This window comes from Nyctibius grandis, chromosome 7, assembly GCF_013368605.1.
Source record: "Nyctibius grandis isolate bNycGra1 chromosome 7, bNycGra1.pri, whole genome shotgun sequence".
In the NCBI taxonomy this organism is placed as follows: domain Eukaryota; kingdom Metazoa; phylum Chordata; class Aves; order Nyctibiiformes; family Nyctibiidae; genus Nyctibius; species Nyctibius grandis.
In genome coordinates, this window is record NC_090664.1 from 19,251,350 (window position 1) to 19,276,270 (window position 24,921).

The window sequence follows — 24,921 nt, forward strand, 5'->3', positions numbered from 1 at the left end:
GCCTAGTGTAGATGAATTACTTATGCTGTTCTGTATCTGTTGTTTTAAAATAGCCTGGTGAACATTTCAGTAACGTACATAAACTCTCTCTTATTACTGCAAGCAGTGATTCTCATTTCTTTCAGGTCCATATTTAAACCCTTTATTTTTGTTGATGATGTAAAATTAGTACCGAAAGTACAGTCTCCTTCTTTTGGCAATGATGATCCTGCTAAAAAGCTACCTCGATTCCAGGAGAAACCTGATCGCAGGCATGAATTGTACAAGGCACATGAATGGGCCCGATCTCTCCTTGAGAATGATCAGGTAAGAGCTGTGGGACTTGGAATTCAAGAAGTAAATGTAGGTTCCTGACTCCATAATTTACTTTAAAGTCACTCACTGAAAAACATTCTCTGAATATTCTTAGGATCCGGGCAAGTTTAGTTTGAATAATGACGCCCCCTGAAGGACAAACTGTTCTGCATAGTGTTTTTGGTTATCCTGAGTGTTGCTCTGCTCCATTACTTTTACAAAGTGAAAAGTCAGACTTACAAGCTGATTGGTTTGTTCAGTCCCCATTGTGTATATAGTCTTCTTAAGTGATAATTGAACACTGGATGCTAGTGCAACATGGGGTCAGAATTATATGATAGGATGATGGCAGGAATGTTGTGATTTAAATTATATGCTGGATTAAGAACTACGTAGTTTGAGGTTTTTTTCTTGAAGGAATAATTTGCATGTGACAGTTTTGCAAGTCTCAATTTAATGCATTTCTGTTAATGTGTAAGAATTAACTGAAAATGCCATGCAAGAAGAAAGGACACTTTCCAATGCTATGCAGCAGGTACCTGAGGGCTGAAAGCCTTCCAGTGTAAAAACCTAAAGTGTTGAAGATCTCATACAGGAATAAATTTCAGAATAAATAAAGGCAGGAAGGGGATTGTTCTGTACAGCTTTTCCAACTGATTGAGGTACAACTTTTGCTGTCATCGTGCAAGTAGTTTAATAACTGTTCCTTGACATTTGCAATTACAACTACAGCAGTAAACTGGATACCTGGTTAGAAGGAAGTAGAATAGAGGGAGAGATCACCAGGGTGTGCCAGTCATGCTGGTATTGGTATTTTGGGCAATTTGTGGAAGACCCACATAGTCATGTTGAACTTCCACAGAGGACTTGCTTTTCTGCAATTTTCCTCTGTGCATATTAGGGTAGGTCAGAGTCTTGCTAAGATCATAACAACATTCAGACTTATCCATTAGTGATTAAGGCAACCACGGTAACCTTTGCTAGTACAAACTTTATTTAAATGCAGTTTTGGCTAGATGTGGTTTTTAATCCCTTGGAATGGTTTAATTTAAAATCTGTGGCCTCTGGGGTAACATTGACTCAATGAGCAGCTGGCTCCCAGAGCATTATGCGAGATGCTGATTTAGGGAGGTCCTAGAAGAGGTATGTTAGCATCTTGTGATCCCTTCCCTATTAAAGTCCCACAGTGTGACACCAAAAGTTGTGGTAGAAAAGGAAATGTAGCTTTTAGTCAGGCTTCATGCTATAAAAGCTGCCCACCTGAGAGCCTAAACCTTAGCTTAGGTGCTCTGCTCTTTCTGCACAAATGCTGCTATAAATCCTGGAAATCTCAGAACTGTTTGTCTCATTCTAAATGCCTTTTTTTTTCTGGAATTCAATTTTGGAAGTGGCAAGCAAAACAAACAGCACCCCTCCATTTAAAAAAAAAAAAAAAAAAAAGAGGAGACTTGAAATGACATCTGGATAAAACAAAATGACACCTTCTTCAGGGGTGAATTTCCTGCCCAGAAACGTGAAGTCAGAATGACACACAAAGCTTTCTCTGGGATCTGGAGTCTTAATGCTGCTACATTACACATCATTTCAGATCTAATCATCATCTTGCAGGTGATGATCTGAGGGATACATATGTACATACCATGATCTGTACAATCCTGGGGCTTCTCATCTTCTAATATAGCTCTGTTTGTGGGTTTACAGGCTTAAGAAGTTACTTTTACCTCTTCATCACGTGTAAGCATTATACCATTTTCCTCTATCCATCTTTCACTCCATCTTCCTTCTCTGCTTTAAACTTAGCAACTCCTTGGTTAGTTTTCTTAATGCACTGTTCCTTTTAGCCTTTGACCATCCAAAAAAGTATTGACATAGTTTGTATTTAAAAAGGCTTTCTCATTTTTAAAAATACTTGAAAAGATATCCATAACAGAAGAGAACAGTAAAATGCTTTAATGAGCCCGTTTGTTGGTTAATTGAGTTTGGTTGTTTCATGCCTTTAGGATAAAGGCCAGAAACTGATGAGGATTATGTTAGACCTTGAAAAACAAGGCTTAGAAGCAATGGAAGATATTCTTACTCGTACAGAGGTTCTGGATCCTGCTGAAGTAGTGGATCTTTTCTATGACTGTGTTGACACAGAACTAAAGTTCTTCAAATAAAGTAAGCAAACACTTAAATTCTTTAGATACCGAGTTTCTGGTACCACGTATCAATGAATGTGAAATGTTGGATCTGATTCTGATCCTCCTCCTTCTCTTTTACTAAGCTAAGGGTGTTCAGAATCGTGTCCAAAGCCACCTTTCTACCTCAGTGCATCTGTTCAGATTGTCTCCAAAGTCCCTTTTCCCTGTGCTATATTGCAGGCAATTTTTTTGCAATTTCACTCTTGCTTGGAATGGATTTTAAATGAATTTTATCTCATTTCAGCTACGGTGGTTATTGTTAGCCTTGTCACTGGAAGACTGCAAAGTTCTTCAAGCCTTGAAAGAAAGTCTTCACACCTGTGAATTTACAGGAAAAACATTTCTAGAGGAAAAAATGTTACTTGCTAGCTGTATCCGGTTAACAAATTGCTTTTCTTTGTCCGATCTTGTGGTGTTCCTGTTTGTGTATGTATATAGTGAAAGGAGAAAGTCACTGACTGATCCAGTTACTGTGTGCATGCTGGCTAATTTAGAACAGAATGTTTAAATATGTATGTTGGGCTACCAATTAAAGCAAAGATTAACTTCATCAGGCTAACTGCCATATCGTCATTGAAAGCAATCTGTTTTTTTCCTCTGTTGCTCAGGTCTAGGCTTGCAGCAACGTGGACTTGCATTTTTCTCTTCTTGCTAATTCATACAAAGAATGGTAGAGTTGAAATCCCAGTTTTGAGGGAGCAGGAAGGTAAGTTCTGGTTCTTGACCTTGCTGTACTGGCCTCATATGGGCGTATCTGGTTACAGTAGCTCAGCATTCAACATTATGGCTGTACAAATTATCAGAATTAGGTCCCTCAGGTTAAGTTTTGCCTTCACCTGCACCCAACTGAGGGAAGCTTATGTTTGTAATGCACCTGGCTGCTGTTCTACTATTGAGTACTAAAATGCAGAGCCAGCTTGGATGCCTCAGACATCTATACATAACCTACTGGCTCTTAAGATACAATTAATAAGGTGTCATATTTATATACAAGCTACAAATTTGGAAATTCTTGAGGGAATAGATGCTGGACATTGATCAATACCTGACTATTCTCCATCTTTCTGCCTTTGTACTGCTAAACAGTTCCTAGTAATCTCTGTGGTGAGCATACATGGCTGATGAATCCATTAAGTACCAGTGAGTTACTGGTGGGTGTGGCAACCCAACACTGGAACAGGTTGCCCAGAGCAGCTGTGTATGCCCCCTCCCTGGAAGTGTTCAAGGCCAGGTTGGATGGGGCTTTGAGCAACCTGGCCTAGTGGAAAGGTGTCCCTGCCTGTGGCTGGAGGGTTGGAACTAGATGACCTTTAAGGTCCCTTACAACCCAAACCATTCTATCATCATTCTATGGTTAGGCTTAGAAATGGCAGTCTTATGCTTCCCTTGACAGTCTTAAAGACAGATCTATTTTTCATCTATTTTCTTCTTGTAGAAGTGAGATAGATAGGGCAAACACTTCAAGAATTAAACCAGTAAACACTGCTTCCCATGTCATGCAAAGATGGCTGGGTTTTTTTTTAACAGGAGGTTCAGACAAGAAGTCCATGTCTTCAATAAGTGGAAGTTAGCATATGGAGTTAAAATCCTTCACTGTTCAGGGAAGAGGATGGTGAAGAATCATGGACTTTTGCATTGAGGAAATAAAAGCTCCTTAGAAGGCAGCAACACCTCAACTTGAAACCGTAAGCATTGTGCATTAGGGAAATAGTCATTGCCATATTGGAACACTGCATTCTCAGGATTTTTTTTATGAAATTGTTCCATTCAGACTCATTACTTTGGTATTGCCTTACATGACAACTGGCAATTGGACAAGAAAACATTGGGCCTTTTCATTTACAGAAAACAAGCATGAAGATACTTTCTCCTACGGCCTACCTAATAATCTTCCCATTTGTAATACACTCCTCCCCTGCTCTCTGTTACAGGACCAGCTCCTGTGCCTAGGTGTTCTGAAAATGGAGACAAGGGAAGGAGAAAATAGGCAAGTAAACCCTAAAACTTAGCTTCTATCTACTTAGCCAGAATGGGGACTGCAAGGAGCACACTTCATTTCAGAGGGTATTGTGCTGGATGAAGCCAGCTGAAAGAGCGTGTGCCTTTGCCAGCTGCCCACAACTGAAGTAAATGGATTTCCCATGAAATCCGCTTGTGGAATGAAAGAATACTTCGAATGAAAATACTCCTAATCAGAGTACACTTAACACAGACCATGTTGAACTTCAGAGATGCTTCTATAAGCTGCTGCTTGCTGAGCACTTTGTACCTGACAGGAGTAGCTGGGTATTTGTGAACAAGGGGAGAACAGGGATAAAATGACTGCTCCATGCAGAGGGCCAAAATTAGGATATACCACTGAACACAGCTCTCGTGCACAACTCAGATCTCTAATGTTTGAGAGTTCGGTGGGAGGCAAGATGAAAGAAGAGTGTGTTCCTGCTAAAAACATAATATATCTTATTTGCCTGTTCCTTAAGAAAGAAGAAACCAACATTTGCAATTACCTTGTGGGAGTTTATGTTCTTATTTGGAACTGCTTATATGACAGAACTAATAAATTGTTTTAAGCACAGTGGTTGAGGTAGTAATTTTCTAATAGTGTGTTGCTTTTGCTTCACCTGCATAGTGCATTTAAAAAAAAAATACTGTGCTACAGCACCATGCTTGAGTGCAATCACTAGTCCTACAACTTTAAGAAACCTGAGCACCCCCATGGCCTTAAAACTTCCACTGGTCTTGAGCACAGCTGTGGCTCAGTAGAAGTACAGAGTAGGACCAGCTGCCACTGGGTGACAGCCACTGTGATTCTCCCTATTACCAGGTAATAGCAACTTCAAAAGCTTCAATGGATCTTGAACAATAATCCAGTAGATACGGAAATAATGTTTCACCAATGCTTGCATATAGGCACAGCCTTTCTAACTTAATCCCTGAAAAGATGTTTGCTTGTAAAATAGTCCCAATCATAATAAAAACAGGAATAAAAATTTTTTTCTCCTTCAGATATCTTCTGTCAGGTAGTCTAGCATTAAGTAGTTTTAAAATTCTTATGAAGGTACTTATTACAGAGCAGTACACAAGTTTTAGAACAAATGAGAACCAACACTAAGTCACCTTTAATAGTACTATAACAAAATATTCTTCAAAGCAGTATTAAATTTTTCCAGTTGTTTGAGAAGCAGTGTGTATGCTGACCCCTGCTTAATACTATATTCATGCATATTTATCAAGTAATTATAATGATGACAGTGACAGTAAGTATTGGTCAAAAGCATCACTTATTTTGTTTCTTTTCACATAACATACAGCAAGGTATCATAAATAGGCTAGAAAGACTAATGATGCTTTCTTAGAGTCCTACAGGTGAACAGCTTCTTACCATTACACCATCGCCACACCATGAGCGTGCATGTGTGTAGGAGTAGGAGATACAGCACAACTGAGCAGTTGCAAGAAACAAGAGAAAAGCAGAGATATGTAAATAGGCAGTTACCTGTCTTTTCCAAATAGCTTTGTTCAAAGGCATGGCCATGGAGAAAGATCTCCACCTGTGATGTTATTACAGCTGCAGCTGAGGGGAATTTATGGCAATTACATAAATTAATGCTGTAACTGTAAATAGCCTGACTGTTAGCACCAGGCTCATTCTGGAACAGTATGGGCCTTTTTTTCAGGCTGGTGAATTACAGAATCATTTAGGTTGGAAAAGACCTTTAGAATCATTGAGCCCAACCGTAAACCTAACACTGCCAAGTCCACCACTAAACCACATCTCTAAGTGCAACATCTACATGTCTTTTAAATACCTCCAGGGATGGTGACTCCACCACTTCCCTGGGCAGCCTGTTCCAATGCTTGATAACCCTTTCAGTCAAGAAATTTTTCTTGATATCCCTTCTAAACCTCCCCTGGTGCAGCTTGACGCCATTTCCTCTTGTCCTATCACTTATTACTTGGAAGAAGAGACTGACATCTGCCTCTCTACAACCTCCTTTCAGGTAGTTGTAGAGAGCGAAAAGGTCTCCCCTGAGCCTCCTTTTCCCCAGATATACAACACCAGTTCCCTCAGCCGCTCCTCATAAGACTTGTTTTCCAGACCATTCACCTGCTTCGTTGCCCTTCTTTGGACTCACTCCAGCACCTCAATGTCTTTCGTGTAGTGAGGGGCCCAAAACTGCACACAGTATTCAAGGTGTGGCCTTACCAGTGCCGAGTACAGAGGGACGATCACTTCCCTAGTCCTGCTGGCCACACTATTTCTGATACAAGCCAGGATGCTGTTGGCCTTCTTGGCCACCTGGGCACACTGCTGGCTCATATTCAGCCAGCCATCGATCAACACCCCCAGGTCCTTTTCCACCAGGCAGCTTTCCAGCCACTCTTCCCCAAGCCTGTAGCATTGCATGGGGTGGTTGTGGCCCAGGTGCAGGAACCCAGGAAAGCTGTAAGAAGGGGAATCAAAGAGTGGTTGAGGTTGAAGGGGTGGTTGGAGGTTATCTGGTCCAAGCCCCCTGCTCAAGCAAGGGTCATCTACAGCCAGTCACCCAGGACCATGTCCAGATGCTTTTTACTATTTCTAAGGAGTGAGACTCCACAGTCTCCCTGGGCAACCTGTGCCACTGCTTGGTCACCCTCCCAGTCAAGTGCTTCCTGATGTTCAGACAGATCCTCCTGTGTTTCTGTTGGTGCCCATTGCCTCTGGTCCTGCCACTGGGTACCAGCAAAAAGAGCCTGGCTCCATCTTTATATCCTCCTTCCAGATATTTATACACATTGATAAGATCCCCCTGAGCCTTCTCTTCTCCAGGCTGAACAGTCCCAGCTCTCAGCCTTTCTTCATAGAAGAGATGTTCCAGTCCCTTCATCATCTTAGTGGACCTTTGTTGGATGCTCTACAGCATGTCCATGTCTCTGTTGCACTGGGGAGCCCAGAACTGGACTCAGTACTCCAGGTATGGCCTCAGCAGTGCTGAACAGAGGGGAAGGATCACCTCCCTCGACTTGCTGGCAACACTCCTATTAATGCAGTGAAATGCACAAGAATAAGGGTTATTCTTGCTGGAAATAACAGACATCTTATGACCAGATCTGAACATCTGTGATCCAAAGACCTTACCTCAAGCTACATATTAAAAGCAGAAGCTCAAGTTTTGTCTGCTGCTAGGCTGTTACTTTTTTCAACCAACTCTATTCAAGGGAACAACCACTTTGGGGACTGTTTGTTCCATGTGGTGTATTTTGGACAATGAATGCTCACTGCTGCTCTGGGTGAACAACAGTAGCTCTAGTTGCGTGTTTAAAATGTAGGTGTTAGACCCCTCATCCAAAGGCCTCCTAATTGCTGGGTAAATACACACTTTGCCAGCAGGAAAAGACAGGACATGTGCCCTTACATACATACTGCATAGCATGTGTATTCACACACACCATTTTTTTGTTGCTTACAGTAGAACAACCTTCTTTTCCTCCAGTTTGGGAAAGTTCTGTCTTTGTCAAGTCCATGACCATCCTGCCCAGCTGGGCTTCTTCAGACACTATCCTATAAGGATCTGTAATCAATAGGAGGTAGGCTCAACAGCAGCCACAGCTCCTTGTCATCTCTTCATGCTTGATAAGAAAAGGATTGTGGGCCCATCTGTTCATGAAAGTGACATTCGGCTGCAATCTGAGGATAGGCAGAATAGAAGAAGAGAAGAAACATACGAAGAGACTAAAGGTAGCATGGTAGTCTCTGATAGCTCATTGAAAAATGGCTGAATAATAACTGGAGAATTTCCAAAATACTTACAAATGATGATGGAAGGGGGAAACTGAATTACAGGCACGTACTACAAAAAGTATTCTGAGGTAACATCTGTCAGCGTCATAAGAATGAGAATTGTTTCAACACTACAAAGAATTTAAATTTCACACTGCTTTGCTTAAAAAATATCCACCTATAGACAGTAATTTAAAAGCCTGCACTAACATTCCAGTAGTACATAGGCCAGTTCAAAAAGTATCATTTACTTCGCTTTTCCAGTTTATAGAAATGTTATCATTGCAGACTTGCAATTCAAATATAATCTCTATCACTGTAATGGGGATCCGTTCTGGTTTATATATTATCTGGATGTTGTTCTTTTTAATAGTAATCCAGAGAGCATCAGAAGACTCTTCTCATCTCACATGTGTTCTTAATGGAGGATTTTTAGAGGCATCTGTAAATAGATAGGACAGGTTTAATCAGAGGTGATAGAGACGTTTTTTGTATATGTATTTTGGATGCTGCATTTATCTCCTGCCCTTGAACTGAGATATACATATTGCTCACGCTCTGTAGCCCTTCAGTAAAAAGTCTTTGATCAGATCATACAGCAGACAATTTAGCCTGACTGAGGCTGCTATGAAAAGTCATGCAAAGTACCTTGGCATGGAAACAAAAAAAAAACACACCACTTAATGAAAAGCTGGAGATAAATAGTTGATGTGATAATACAGAAAAGACTGTTTTATAAAAAGCAGAATATGGGCATTAGATCTTTTGGCACCTTCAATTACTAGTTTTCAAAGCTGGATAGCTGAACTTCTGCTCCTACAACAGTGACCTGAGACCAAGTTTCTAAGTTAAGGGGAGGGGGTGGAAAAAAAGCAAGGTTCAGTCATTCATTACTTTCTTGACAAGGTCCAGGTACTAAGTCCCTTTGTCATTCAGGTGTGCAAAACACCACACATAGTATTTAAATTAGAACACATGATGGAATACATGGATCAGATCACCTTTCTATTGTGATTTCACAAGTTCATGAACAAAAATCCAACTCAGTAGCTGCCCAAGTCTGTTTATGTGTCATCACCGTTTTTAACACCAAGGGCTCTGCAAATTGAACTAAGAACACAGACTGCATGTCAAGCCACATAATTTTATTTTTAGCTACTAAGACTTTAAAGTAATTAATCTTTTCATGATATCTTTGGTCCCTGTTACCACTGTAACAAATCCCATTCCTCTCTGTGCCAACGCTAGCAGCCCAGTTCTTCATGTTAAAGCTGGTTTCTGTTCTTTATTTTTACTCCCTGTTTTTAATCCTACTGGACAATTATCAGACCTTCTCATGTTTACACACTTACCTCTAGCTATCTTGCTGGGATATATTTTCTGAAATGGCTTGAATTCATCAGGTGGAGGGAAATCTTCCACAGAATGGAAAGTAAATTTAGATTCAAAGTCATCTGGGAAGTTTCAAGGAAATAAACATTAGTCACTGTTAGAGAGAGACTTAAAAAAAAAAAAAAAAAAAAGAGTTGCCACAAGTAATTTCAATTAAAAATGCTGACTTGTTTTCCCCTGGAACTGATAGTGGCTCTTTCCATATAAACAATCTTGATGAGTACTTCTGTGAGCCATCCAAGTTTTCTGGCTTAATTGCAAACACTGCCTGCTACTAACTGAAGTTAAGCTTCTGGCTGCTGTTCCAGTTTTCTGCATTGATGACATTGTGGTAATAGAGGTATTCCTAGGTGGTTTTCACGCCATTTAGCTATAAGCAAGAATGAATGGCCTATTCATCAGACCACAGAAATAATTCTTAGCAGTCTTTGCTCTATAGGATTGAAGCTATTAAATGTCCCTGAACTGGTTTTAAGAATAGTAATATAAGGACACTACAGCAGCTTTTCACAATCTTAAATAATTTTGCAAGTAGTGCATGCTTTTCTTGTCTACTGGATGATTCAGATCCTTTGTGAAAAGCCTTAATTTTCTCTCATTCTGTAAGGTTGTGCAAAAATGTTTCTAATAGGTCTAGTTATACTACCCTGTTACTGCCATGAGAAAGTCTCAAATGAGTTTTTGAGTCTGAGACACACACAGGCTTTTGTACTAAAATTCTTAGCTAAGGCTAAGATATCTGATTTAGATGATATTACCAATGATGTGCATATTTCCATTTTTAAGTGGTAGGTAGGGGTCATGAGCTGTAGCCCAGGCTGAGACTCCAGACTTGCTCGTAAGTTCAGTTGTTGGTGATCTTGCTGGTGGCTGTGGAGGTGTGACTAGCTTCCCAGCACCGGTTCCTTAAAAAGAAGCAGCAGACCAGCACATGAACATCATCATGACTTAACAAACCCAACAGTAAGCTTTGCACAAAAGTGGAGGGAGCATAGAAGGAATGAAATACTTGGGGTAAACTTACCCAGCTTCATAGCTGCTGTTTGTCAAGCCTGACCATGGATTTATAGCATTAAGTATTAAATTTAAGTCGTTACTGGAGTTGGCTAGGGCTTGCTATTTCTAGTTCTAGGGCAAGTCTGACATTCTGAAGTACGGTTTTGTCCCAGTCTGGAGGGGAAGACTATCCTTCCACTTTCACAAGAACAAGCAGTTTCTTTAAGGAAGAAACCCAACCAACCACACTAGATGGTATCTCTAAAATAAAATAATTTCCTGACACTTCAGCAGCTACACAGTGGAATTACCATTATTCTTGTGCATTTCACTGAGGAGCTGCAAAAGCCATCGAAGTTCACATCTTCCAGGCAGACCTACCACAGGAACTGTGTAAGGGGAAGGGAGCCCAAGGCCTCCAAGTTAGCAGCCTCTCAAAACTGCTGCTCCTCCTAGATATCCAAGAGAAAGGCAGGCTAATTCTATGGAAACCTCAAAAGTTGAGCCACCATGAGAAATAAGCATCTCAATAAAGTAACAGTTCATCAGACAGTTCCTGAGCAGCATTAATCACCATCACAAAGCACCTGATCTGCTGTACTTTCGTGGCCTTTCCCATGGCTGTCAAAGGGAACCAGTCATCCTTCTGTCGACATGTGGCTGCTAAAGTACAGGGTACAGAACATTCTGCTCAGATGTTCCTTATTAAGCAGCTGTCTCCATTTCTCAAACCCACACAGATCTAGGCTCATTTTTTTTTTTTTATTACCTTCATTATATCAGAGAAGTCTGAAAAAAGTTCCTTCTACCATCTGCTCAAGGAAGTACTAGCTAATATCCCCACTTTCCAAGTAGTCAGGGAAACGTTTGGCCCTGATACCTTGATCATGGGAGGCACTGGCTGCTCCTCTGTAGAAAAGCAGAGGGCTGCAGCTGTATTTGCCTTTGCCCATCTATGGCTGTAGCTACACCATCTTTGTTCTAGTCTCTCCTGTAATGTTTCCCAAGGACTGCCAATGTTGCTCCACACTGCACAGGTACTGTGGTAGAGGGATGTCACGGGTAGGCTGGCACTTGAGCAGCTGCAGATCTGGCAGACACAGTGGTATACACTCTGCTGCCCTACCTGAGACTGTTAGGAGACCACTCCTGAGCTCAAGTCATTGCACTGCTGGAGACACACCAATGCCAACACGTAAGCAAGAAAAAGCCCAGCTGTCCTAAAACGTTGCTTTCACTGATCAGCATGGTGCTTCCAAGAATCACAGAATAAACTATAGGGCATGCATACCCAGTGCTAAGAAGAGCCTGACATCTTGCACGCTCATTGCATGCCGTGCAACCTATGGGTATTCCTCCCAGACGATGGACTTCACCCTCCTGCTACGTGTGCTGTTCATCCCCACCCCTCCAAGCTCTCCAGCCGTTAGTGCAATTTCCCCCGCTAGCCAAAGGGAGAAAAAAGCCTCCATCCTTCTTCAACGTGCTGCTCTCACCTGCGCCTCGGCCGGGTCTTTTCTTCCTGGTCTCCACCGCTGCTGCGGGCTGAGGGAGGCCGGGGGTGGGAGGAAGCGGCAGCGACTGAATGCTGGTGGGCTTATGGAACTGTGACAGCAAGTGGGGAGACTTGGGGGGCAGCGGAGGGGGCACGTCAGCACTGCTGACAGCATTGCTGAAGGCTGGGGAGGGTGGAAAGGAGAGCCTGTTTGAGGTCAGGGGATGCGTGTGTGGTGGGGGCGGGGGTGGTGTGGGAGGTGGACAGTCCCTTCCTTCGGATGGAGAGGGGGCAGCAGCAGCAGAGAGATCAGTTGTCCGGCCAGGGAGCCCACAGTGGGGCACAAGGGGCAGGGGAGGAGGAGGAGTAGGTGGGGGCAGGTGTGAAGCCCCTGCTTGAGACTTGGGGGGTTTGTCACCCTGAGGAGGAGGGAGTGAGGGCTGAGGAGCAGCGTTGGGGGACACCCCTTTGGGAGGGCGCTCGGCTGGAGGGGGGAGAGGGGGAGGAGGAGGGAAAGTGAGGGAAGGTTTGCTGGAAGCAGGAGGGGGTGGAGGGGGGGCAGGCAGGCTGGGCCGCCCGGGGCCCACTCCGGCTCGGGAGGCGCTGGGAGGCTCTGGTGGGACAGCTGCCCTCGGGCCTTCGGCTGGGTGTGAGGGGTGACCGCTTGCCTTCGCAGTGCTGCTATTTGGTGGGGCAGAAGGCCTGGGAGCTGCTGCTCGCACCCCAGGAAGCTGCCCAGGCCTCCCAGCTGAAAAACAGGTACCACACGTTAGACATCAGGATTTCGGTCCCACTCATCAGAGAAAACAGTGCAAAGAGCAAGCTCTACATCTTCCCCTCCCCAGTGGTTACCCTGAGCGATTAATTCTACCAAAACATCTCCTATCCACCAGGCTGCCCCTGGTGTAATGGGGCTTGGGAGGTGGTGTACTCCAGTGGGCACCAGGGACGCTGCTTAGTTATGTGACGACCTGCTGAGAAACCCTGCTCCCTTCCCTGTTCCTCAGCTTCTGCAAAATGAAACAGTTTAAGGAGAAGGTGCTTTTCTGCAGAGGCCTGGGGTCCTTGGTAACAGCCTCATGTGCCTCACACAGCCCCTGAACACGGATGAGCTGTCTGCTTGAAGGAATTGAGAGTCACAGTGAAAAGGCCTCAAAGAACACAAGCAGATTGACACACATCAGCTTGTGTCCTTGAAATAAAGCACTTGCTTAAGATTAAAAAATTCACACAAACATAAATCTCAATCCCATGGTTAAAAGCCGAGTTCAAGCCTCAAAGGCTTTCTAGAAGGCACAGCTTCCAATGTTTCCTTTTCAACAGCAAATGCCCAAAGACTCGGCCTTACAAAATGTATCTTCCTGAGTAAACGTCACGGGTTTTTCAAAAAGCAAGATGTCAAAAAAGGCATCTCATTCTATATTCATATAGTCTGACAGGCATGGTCACAGTTTTAAGCACAACTCAAAGCAGCTACTGCAGCTGAAGCTACATGAGGAAGCCCAGTCACAAGCAGTGCAGCACATCGTGGGCTTGCCTTCCAGGAAAAGAAACCACAGGTAGAGCCAAGTTCTGTCTGTCCCTGCAAATGCCTACTTGGCTCTGTGCTGCCTGAGCAGGCACCAGCTGCCCAACAGCGCCGGAGGTCACTGCTGCCACTCAGAGTCACACCTCACTGATGCTGGCACTTCTTGAGGCCAAAGCAGCAGTCGGGCTCCTACACATGCCTCCCTCCTGTCCTTGTGAAGTGACAAGTGCCTTATTTTTCATGTCAGTAAATTACCTTGCTGGATCAAAGGTATACTTTATAAAATCCAAAGGGCAGAAATCTTAAATACAAATCCTTAAAGTAACACACAAACCTGTAATACCAGAGAAATACACACTGATGATGGGAAGGAAATATGACGACTTTGCCATTTGTGCTGAAGTTGGTAAACTCAAATTTTAATACTTTATTCGAGGCATAATTAAAAGTTTTCATTGAACAAATGTAAAAAATTTTGATTAAAACTCTGTACAATCTATTCAACCTCTTTCCTACCCAGTGCAGAGATAGCTTCTTATTGAGATTTTAAGGAATAAGGCACCCAAGGTCTAGGAAGATGATTTCAAGCCCATTATTAATTGAGCCTTCCATGGTCACGAGATGAATTAAGGGTTCATAATAAAAATCAGTCACTAAAGTTAACCCCAAAGTACTTTCATCCCAAATCACAGTTCCCCATAGCTGTTCTTTCATAGAAATGAAGCCCTTACCCGGCACGTCCCTCTGGCCTGCTGGTCTGAGAACAGGGAAGCCACCAGCAAATAAGCCTCCCAGAGGCTGCTGAGAACCACCTTTATTAACGGCTGGATTAACTCCATCTCTGTTAGCTCCTTTGGGTTCTGTTAAAAAAAAAAAAAAAAAACCACCAAAAAAAACCCACAAAAAAACCCCCCAGGATATATCAGAAAGTCATTTCATCCTTGCTCTCAGACTGTGAAGACTTAGCATCAACAAGCCTAGCCAAGACCAGACTTTTCCCGCTTCAGGCAGGCTCAGCAGGGAAAGTTACTGTTAATGCAGCAAACTGCCATTGCTCTCCGACCATATCTTGGAGCACAGCACCCTCTCGTGCTTTTTAAGTTCACACCAATGATGACACCAGCAAGAAGTTGTGTTAGTCTACATTAAATTTATGCTTCCAGAATGTTTTGGCATTTTTTGTTCTTTTTATCTAGTAAAGAACAAGTCTTTTGCCAGAGCCAACCATTCCTGCTTAAACAATTATTTTATTGAGAAACTCTCAAGGATTTCATCATTCATGATTTTTCTTGGACAAGGAATGCTTGTTTAGGTGACACACAATATTATGAAATGTTAGTAGTTATTGATCTTAGAGCAGGATGCAAGTTTAGAAAGCATCCCTTCTCCACATCCTAAAGCCACATGAAGATGCAGACCTTTGCTGAACTTCAAACCTGCCCTTCCATTTGAAAACTGTCCAGTTGACCCCCACAACTGAGGCTTCAGCAGAGCTCAAACAGGGGCCTTGCTCAGGAGCACATACTTACTTTCAATCTGTGGTGCACTGCGGTCATTGATCTGAGTCACTTTTCTTAAGCGAGTTCCCTGCTGGATGTCAGCTAACAGCGCATTTCGTGCTTTTTGGTCTTCCTTTTGCAATTTTGGTACCTCTGAACTAGCCTGTTAACAATAAGAACATCAGATGCAAGGTACAGACAAAAATACGTGCTTAGAAAGGACACATAAGCAAACATGGGACAGAAGATTGGAAATAAACCATCCTTGGCAGCTGTCATTTCAAAGCCTTGGAGTCAAATCAACAAGCACAGCATTCAGCTGCATAGGAGGCAGGAAAGCTGAAAGTTTAAATATAACACAAATCTAATACTAGCTGTGCTAATACTGTTGAAAGGAAATTAGTGGGCTTAAAGGAAATGTGACCTCTTGCTTGGCCGTTTATGGTGTCTGCCCCACAACTCCAGCTCTGACTGCCTCTCTTGTTAGCTCTTTTCAGGCTATTCACAATGCTTTACAACAAAGGCTGTATATGCTACCTTAGAATAAACATCTTTCTGTTTTATCCACTTTGCCTTAGGAAAAAAGACAGCTAATTGCATACTGCACTTATATTTGAATGTGTTCATTAACTAATTTAGACTGTCTCTCTGTATTGGAGATTTACACCAGTTTAAGCAGACTGTCTTTAGAACAATACAATTATATTTTACCAACCTTCCTAGCCTAACCAAGGTGTGTAAATGTAAAGTCAGATTGTAGTTTAAAGTTTTGTAATAAAACCAAAAAAATGTTTTTATTCTTATTTCATCAAGTTTCCTGTTAGAGAAAAATCAAATCCTTAAAAAGTTTGGACGTTTCCTTTCCTGAAGCAGATATAAACCAGCAAAACTCTTATTTCTAAACTATCATGTGGTTAACAGAGTGGTCTAACAGAGGGGTATCTTCATGTCAGAGAAGCAACGTGCTGCATGTTTCCACTTCTACTGCAAATTCCCGTAGGTTAGCTAACTTCCTAAAGAGAACAAATACCAGAAATGTTTCCATAGCCCTTAATTTTAGCATCATAGTCATCATAAAGCAGAATATTGTCACACTTTAAAACAGAAAAACTCAACTTGGTAATAGCATTCTGAAAGCAAAACAGATGCTTGAAAATACTTAACCAGCTGCTGAATTAATAAAATGTCTAACTTGTCAATCCTAAATGAAGAATTACACCGGGACAGTATTACTTGTCATTATTTTCATACTTGCTAAAAAAAGCAGCAAGCTGGATTTGCAGAGCCCCACCAGATGGCACTCCCGATCGCTGCTAACACCCGCTGCATTCCTGACACCTGATGTAAAAACTCGGAATTATGATCTCGTGACTGATACCGTAACCATATATTATTTAAAAATATTAGAAAAGCCCGACTTTGTTACACGTTAATTTGAAGCAGCGCTGCCTGCCCTTGTGCTTTCAGGACAGCGAATCCCACTGCCCGTTAAGACAACCCAGAAAAGCTGCTGGTGTAAGAGGTGTTAGACCACGTACCAGTCAGACACTATTTCCACTCACATTTTCCATAAGTTGACAATACTCACTGTGAAAAATGGAAATACCATAACTGGAACAAGGGTGACTCCCCTTCTCGCAAAAAATTTTTAACAGTATCTTAAACTTCACGCCTCTCTACTCCCACAAATGACTTTGCTGTAGCAGGACAACCAGGACCTAGGGGGATCTGATCAAGACCTATGTTTAAAATTAGAACCAGCAGCTGTGTTTTCGTTTCCGGGTTGAAACGTCCATATATTATGCCAGCTGTCCACTTCATCTCCCTGATCTATTTCTCTGAGCGGGTAGACTATTGGAATATAAAGGCTTGATATCCAAATAGCTGTTAAGCTAAAATACCTTACTTGTGGAAACTTATATTTGTGAGTAACCCATGACTTGATATCGCTTTAACATGGCTAAGATATTAATTTGTTCACAATTTGTAGCATAAAAAAAGCAGGAACACTACTCTGCAGGCCCATAATGCAGCGTAACAAGCTGCCTTTCTCTTAAGGTCAATGCCCTTCAAGCACAACTCCATCCCACGCCCCAGCTGTTTCTTCTTCCTCCTCATGTACCTAAGAGATGCAATATTCCATGCCCAGCCTGGTGGACTCGGGTGATTGATTAACTCCTGAGTAGCTTGATACGGATTCTCTTTTTCCATTACAAAGTCAACATGGTCTGGGGTGTAGTGTTCCCTGGCTGCACAGCGATCAGAGCTCCTTTGGATTTCTTGTCTGCTGCCTGCACTCCCAAGGCTGGTGACAATTGTTGTCAAGAATCATTTCACCAGGTAAGTATCTCACCCACTCATCTACTGGTGTCCTGCATTTGCAAATTTGTGTTTTTACCATATTGCTTTTTGATACACAATCAGAAAGGAACCTTCCTTCAATTAAGAAATTAATCTGGGATTCACACTCATGCCATGTCTGCAATACGTAGCACAACAGACACTAAATGTGTAAGTTGTGCATCAAGAGAAAAATGAAAACAGGAACTCTTATGGGTGTCCAATGTTCAAGCCCGATCACATGAAATAGAAGCGTTTAAACAGGACGACAAATACATTTTGACTCACAGAAGTAAAACAGCTGCAAGACAAAGATTGTAATTCTTGGGCTGCTTTCTACCACCCCATCTGTGGGGCAGCCTCATTTATTTACAAAAAAAGAAACATCTCAATCTTTCAATGAAAATCAGAAGGGAAGCAGAGAAGAATGTGAAGATCACTTGTTTTATCAGATGCCAGAGCTGCCTCAGGTAACACAGAGTGAAATTAAATTCCATACTTTATTTACATGAATCGCTAAGTGAATGGTGGGTTCTCATTACCTTAGTAACCATTAGGTTATTCTGCCACTGTTTCAGACATAAAGAATGGCACATTCAATACATACTTGGAAACAGAGCAGAACAAACCACACACATAAATAGCCTGAACGTAAGAGATCCACTCCCTTTTCATCTCACCAAACTTCACTACTTTTGTCTTCAGTGTCCTAAATGACACACACCCTCACCTATGCCGTTGAGTTAGGTATAGGATCAATGTTTGGGCTACCTGATAGGTCTCCAAAGTACCTGTAAAGAGGAAAATACCACGAAATCACAATATTTAGAGTGATGTTCTAGACTGTAAATCATCAATGATGGAAATAAACATTTCAAAATTTGCAGGTGATTACTTAGACTGGCAGAGAAATGAATGAGGACAGCATGGTTATACAGAGATCCAAATCCCTGCAACTTGAAGCCATTTGAAAAGAACAACAAACCAAAACATGCTCCCCCACTGCTGGAGGAAAAAAGGAAAAGGAGAAAAAAAAAAAAGATGCACAATATGCAAATGTAAAACTGAAAATGACCAGGTGAAGAGTTGTGGCCATACCTCTGAAATGAAGGCCTGCATCCAGAGTGCCACAAGCCTGACTGGCAGCAGGCTTCAGCAGTGAGCATGCATGAGCAAGCGTGCCTGACCTCCTAACACGGTGCCATGGCAAGGAGGGACAGCACACTCTTCTGATATATTTTATCCTTTCAGAAAAAATAATGTAAGCAAAAATGGAATTACAAGTTCAGTTCTAGTCTCCAGATCTTTAACATGACATTGAAATACTGGAGATGCACAGGAAAGAGCCAAAGTGGTATTCAAAAAGCTGGAGGAAACAGTTCAGATTTTAGGAGCTCAGCCCTGAAGTCTGTCTGAGGGGTGGTCTGCCTGCACAAAACACAAACCTTTACAGGGAAATGCAGGTGAGGACTCAGGGTCTGTTAATCCAGCAGAGACAGGCATTTGGTGAATTAGTGTAAGAGACAGCCAGGCAAGCTCCGATTAGAAAGCAGCAAGGATGGAAGCAGCCAGAGTGACTGTTCCCCGCAGTGAAGGGCTGCGGATGGCAGCAGATTATCAATTTCTCGGTTTTTAGATCAAGGCTGGATCCTCTCTGGCAGAAGTGCTTTTTGTGAAGCACGAGTCATTGGGCCCTGCACAGAGCTGCTTGCTGACAGGCAATACACCTTGCCATGGGGAGGTAGCCAGGGGTTCACAACAGTTTCTTCCAGTTCCAAGTTCTGTGAAAGTGTGTAGTTTTGTTTAGCAGAACAACTCTGTTTGCACTGTACATATGGACCACGCAAGGTTTGGCCCTGAATAATCACAATCTTAACACCCTAAACTGGGTTGTATCAGACAAATTAACATCAGAGACACTTTTTTAAAGAAAATGGACTGAAATACATGGCAACGAGCTCCATTTGTGGATACATTACTGCTGCAATACTTCCTTCACCTTGGAAAAGTCACTTTACATCTTGCAAGACAGATGGGAGCATCGACCTACCCTCTGGGCTCCTACAATACTTCAAATATTTAAGAGGTGTATGTGCTCAGGTACTAAAGTGATGTAAATGCGGGAAGCACCAGGCATTTGAAAAAGTTCATAGTAATAGTATTATAGGGAAGCACTAGTTATTATCTTTCAGATTTTAAAGAGCACCCCTGCACACAGAAAAGGGGAAATCCTCTGGACTCTGGGCAGGTAGTTTAGGTCACAGTAGATGCATACACTGTCCCATAAATGGGTTATATTTATTCTGATTTTTAAATATGTTCATTACTGGGTTTGCAAAATACTTCAGGGTAGTGTAGGTCTTCATAAACATGACAGTTGCAGCACAAATGTACCTCCACTGTCTGGACAATCCCAGTAGCGAGGCAGTCACTGACCTTTGTTTCAGAATAAACCCATCAGCTGATGGGAAAAGAGGATCCAGTACTCCAGCTCTATAATAGGCAGGAGCCATAAGTAAGATAAAATAAAGCACAATTCCATCCAAAAGCACTACATTCTCTTTTATTTCAGAGAACTTGGAGTACTGAGTATTTATACTCTTAACATGTAATGAACTGTATCATCACAGTAGATTCCCTTTCCTGGTCACTTTTTATAGGAAATTACAGGAAATATTGGAAATACAGCTGTGTAGAAAATTTATTTACTTATCTGAACTAGATAAAAAAACTAGAACAAAGAAGTCGTCAAAATACATTTAGCTTATCCCTAACTATCTATTTGGTGACACATATACCAATAAAATTAAAAATCAATCAATTTGACATGCAGTATTTCATTAAGGGCAGAAAAAGATCTCTCTTTTGCTGACAATTTCATCTATTTTGGTGAATCTGGTGTCAATCACCCTTCCTCTCTCCCATGCCCAATTTTTTCCCCCTAGACAAAAAAAAGGATTCAAGGCAGAGATAAACGCATATAAAGTGTATATTTTAGTAAAAGAGGAGTTTGAGGACGCCCCTTAAAAAACCCTTGCTTTCTTATTATTTTTCTCTGCCATGCTCAGCCAAACCTGCACAGACAAAGGATCTTCACCAACGCAGCATGCAACACCTCAGGTTTAGCTTTTAAGGAAGGGGAAAGATGTTGCAGAAAGATAAAGATGGATGAACAGAAAGCACTAAGATAAGGGATGCCTATCACAGAGACACACACTCATGAAAACATGAGATCCTGGGCCAGTCCTGGCCTTCTCTGGTATCCAATCTAACATGATTCAGAGATCAAACTTAAACTAAGAAATGCAAAAGAAAAAATGTGCAAACATGGCAATGGACAATTAAAACCAGCATGTAGAACAGCAGACAGGGCAAAACCAGCAACAGGTGCATAGGCAACGCAGTCAGTGACATGACAGTGCCAAGTCTGGCCAAAGAAACTGTGCATCAACAGTGAGAGACAACTGAAACATCTAAACCTTAATTCAAGGACATACAAAGCATCAAGGAAGAGCCTGAACAACTGGAAATATAACAAAAAAACCCAAATATTATTCCTATATTAAGAATAACTGGTATTCTGGTGTAGACAAATATGGGTTGTTCAGGAAAGAGGACAATAAAGGTGAAGCTAGCTGTGTAACACTTGTACATGCGTCATGCCAGAGAGGGCTAAGAAGATCAAGATGAAAACACAGCTTGTTTGGGGTTGGTAAATCATCTGAGGAAGGATAATGAGTATTCTCAGCACCCATACAGCATAGCAAGGCTCTGCAAGGAGGAGAACACAGAGGGAGAGATGATGACTGGGTCCCCATCCAGCCATAAAGCTTCTGCTCCCTTAAAGGAAAGCCAGGCACAGGGTTGGTGCTCACAACAGTCTCGAAGGGCACAGACAGAGTAAGGGGCTGTAAGGTGCAACATCCTGCTCAAATACCCTTCTGGGAACACTGCTGACGAAAAAGAGTGGTCTAAGAACAGGGGAGACCTGCTTGCGAGCAACTTACTCCATAATGTCCTTCCACTTAACCACAAGCTGCTGACCACAAGTATTCCATAAGGAGATCCCTGTAACCAACAAGACTAATGTATTTAAACAAATTCAGCTCTTAAGACTGCATCCTTGTCAAAAACAGACCTGACAGGAAAAAAATACTGACAGTAAGACGCCAGAACATTCAAACAAACTACAATGTCATAATTTTTTATTAAGAGGATGAGGTTGTTTTGGAACAAGGCAGAATATGGAAGATGACCAGAAATCTCAAGTGTAAGCTAGCTAGTATGTCTTCCTTGATATAGCACAGGATTGTAAAAGTCATCCATGCATTTGTAGCCCAACATGAAATCTGAAACACCAGCGGAACTTGTTTTCCCAAGATCAATCCACCATTACTATAGTAGAATTATGCCAAGAATTCACGATTTTACATTTGCAGCAGAAGCAGTTTGCCCAGCAGGCAAGAGCATCGTTTTTGCAAAGAATTCTCAAACTGGCAGCTAAAGTCTCCCCTGGGAATGTGCAGAGAAATGCAATTGCACCAAAAAGCAGGAGCTTATTAAATAGTAAAATAAACCCAGTTTCCAGCAAGTCAAACAGAAGTACAATAGAGAAAAACATTGTCATCCTTCCTGCATTTAATTTAAATATGCATCAGGTGTGGTTTCACTCATGCACTGTCAAACACAAAATAAAATAATCAAAACAATGCCCCCTTCTAGCCTAAGGAAAAATCCAACAAGTCTCAACAACAAAGCACATGACTTCTTTTATTTTAAGTATTTTAAATGTTCATTTATAAAGAAGCTTGCAAGATGTGGTACGTGCGAGTTTTGGTTCAGCTATTCACAATATAGCCCCGACCTCTGATTTAAAACTTTTTAATTATGGGAAACCTCGCCACGGTGCAAGACTCCACCTGCACAATCGCAAGATCAGAGCTGCTTCTTGTGTTTCTGCTGCATAGCATAGGATGAAACTAATTAATTCTTGGCACTTGGTCTACCTGGGTAAACACTGCAATCTCTCAGCCTTCCAGCAAGCTGAGCTTCAAACGCTTCCCATGCAAGGGGTCACTCTCCAGCCAATATTTTTTCTGAGGGAACCCACACAAGGGGACCTGCCAAATAGCTTCCTGGCAGCTAACGAAGTCATTGTTTCAAGAGAATGACAGGACCAGCGTTTCACGATTCCATCTACACCCAGCTCAACAATGATTAACCATGATCTCCGCCTCCATCGCACAAAGTTCTGAAACCTCAACCTGCTGGGTTGAAAAGGTCATCAAGCAATGTGTGTAGTTAGATAGGCTGTGTCTACACCAGCCTTGTTCCTCAACTTCTAGCAAGGGAAGTACTGCGCAAAAGTTGTTAAAGATCTCTTCCCGGCACTTTAGCCACCGCCTAGTCCTGGCGTTAGTCCCAAATAATGAGGCGTTTCAGTGTTAGCAGAGCTTGGTGCCTGCTCTGCACTAGCATCTACCTGCTTGAAGTGTACCAGTAGACATAACGGCAGGGAACAAAAGATAAAAAAATAGCATAGCAAGAGTTACTCCCTTCTATATCCATATTCCAGTGCTCATTTCAACCACTACCAGCAATCAACACCACTGCACCCAATAAAACCCTCTGCATTTTATGTTAGCACCACTCCAGCAGACAATAAAATCTTGTATACTTAAAGGTTCAATTGCTCCTGCTACAAACGGAGCAGTGGGCTTATTAACAACAGTGTACTTAGAGTTTTCCAGTGTGGGTTGCTAAATTTCTGTACCGGAATGCAAAAATGCAAGAGAATCAATATGATGATTTATACCTGCTGAGGCATTTAGCTTTTCTGTGAGTGTCTAAGTTTCTGACACCCACATTTTAAACATAAATTCTGGCTGTTCTTTCACTAAAAGAAAATACACAGTAACAGAAGCTATCAAAATGGAGGCAGTATAAAATCAAAACTACTATAAAAGCATTTCCCAGCAGTTCAGAAATATCACAAGTCAGATACCAAAAATACCCCGAGTCTGGCTTCAAAAATAATTTTAAACTTCTCCTTCTGATTTCTATATTTTTAGGATTCAAATTCCCAAGATTTCTTCTGCATCAATGAAAACAGAAGTGAAAATTCTCACATAAAAAAGAAAACCTGAGGCCCTGGCATTGCAATGAAAACATCAAACAGCACAAGACTGAAAATACTGCCATGGGAGCTGGTGACGCTACTGTTGTTTATTCTGTCTACCATGTCATTCTGAGGACCCTGCTAAGGGCTGTTATGAGTAGTGATAACAAAATATTCAACATGTGACAACCTACACGTATCACAATTTAATCTCACTCTCTTCTAAGAACGCTAGGCCAGTTGTCCTACCCAGTGACCTGTGCAGAAGCTACTGATCCCTCTGAAATGCCTTTTAGCATCCATGCAAAATTACGGTCAGCCCAAGACAGGAGAATAGTGAGAAACTAACACTTCTTGCAATGTCACCTGCCAGCCACACAGAGAAGTCCAACTCAAGTATCGCTATAATTCTGGGTTCTCTTTTAGTTAAAAGGCTACACGTGTAATATTAATTGACAGATGGAATTTAATATGTAGGCACTGCATACACTACAGATGGGGGTACTGATTTTTCAGGGCAGTGTTACGTTGTGATTAGAATGGTAAATTAACCTATTAGCTCTCTGCAGATAGGCTGCTTCTAGTACTTGGGCTTGATCATTTACAGCTGGTACCTCTGCAGCACACTGCAATTTCCATACTTCCATATGGAAAACTATACAGATGAAAACAGCAAGAATAAGAAAAGTAAATTTAAATGCTTTCCATTTCCTTCAGACAACATGTACAACATATGACATTAAGAACAAACCTGCAAAACAGGACTCACCACCTAAATACATTAAAAGTGGTGACCTAGGAGATCTCAAGTAAAGCATTCAAGAAGATTAGCACATATGAATATATGCAGTACATGCTCCTGTACCTGTCCAGATGAAACACATGGAGCAATGCCAACCTAGTATACATGTTTTCTTTACATCTTCCCCACCTTTTATAGCTCCCACTTACCTTTTCTGTATCTGTTGACTACAAGAGTAGAAGGCTACAGCAGCAGCACTTTTGAGATGCCATAGCTATGCAATCCCACACTTTCCACTCTGAAAATTAAGTCAAATAAACCACACAAAGACACAGCATTTCTTCTACATAATTGCCTCTCACTTCTTTATGAAAGGAGACTGGTGTGAGACGTGATACATTATTAAAACACTATCAATCAGTTCCTTTATTTTGGCTGGAACAAAGCAGTCTCAAAAATTTCAGCTGCACCTTGCCGAGCCCCTAGCACAGTCTGTACGATGGCCAGTCATCAACAAGGTTACCAAGCCTGCACTCCCTCTTGCTCCGTGTGTTTTGTGTAGCAGCAATAAAT

General features: G+C 41.9%; 2 protein-coding genes across 6 annotated transcripts in view; one reads left to right on the forward strand and one right to left on the reverse strand.

Moving 5' to 3' along the window:
• The window catches only part of SCRN1 (secernin 1), a 42,260-nt gene extending 39,353 nt beyond the window's left edge, over positions 1 to 2,907 (forward strand). For both annotated transcript variants that reach the window (XM_068405042.1, XM_068405043.1), the window contains 3 exons: positions 126 to 306; positions 2,295 to 2,454; positions 2,722 to 2,907. In XM_068405042.1, coding sequence (XP_068261143.1) covers positions 126 to 306; positions 2,295 to 2,453 — 340 coding nt within the window. In that variant the 3' untranslated portion in view covers position 2,454; positions 2,722 to 2,907. The remainder of the gene's footprint in view (positions 1 to 125; positions 307 to 2,294; positions 2,455 to 2,721) is intronic.
• A 2,654-nt stretch (positions 2,908 to 5,561) lies between these two features.
• Positions 5,562 to 24,921, reverse strand: part of WIPF3 (WAS/WASL interacting protein family member 3) — a 42,554-nt gene continuing 23,194 nt past the window's right edge. For 3 of the 4 annotated variants that reach the window (XM_068405246.1, XM_068405247.1, XM_068405245.1), the window contains exons 3-8: positions 15,179 to 15,311; positions 14,381 to 14,509; positions 12,123 to 12,869; positions 10,389 to 10,535; positions 9,591 to 9,692; positions 5,562 to 8,680 (exon numbers count right to left, since the gene is read on the reverse strand). In XM_068405246.1, the coding sequence (XP_068261347.1) occupies positions 8,640 to 8,680; positions 9,591 to 9,692; positions 10,389 to 10,535; positions 12,123 to 12,869; positions 14,381 to 14,509; positions 15,179 to 15,311 (1,299 nt within the window). In that variant the 3' untranslated portion in view covers positions 5,562 to 8,639. Of the gene's footprint in view, positions 8,681 to 9,590; positions 9,693 to 10,388; positions 10,536 to 12,122; positions 12,870 to 14,380; positions 14,510 to 15,178; positions 15,312 to 16,736; positions 16,877 to 24,921 lie in introns of those variants that run through there. The other variant, XM_068405248.1, reaches the window with a different exon arrangement.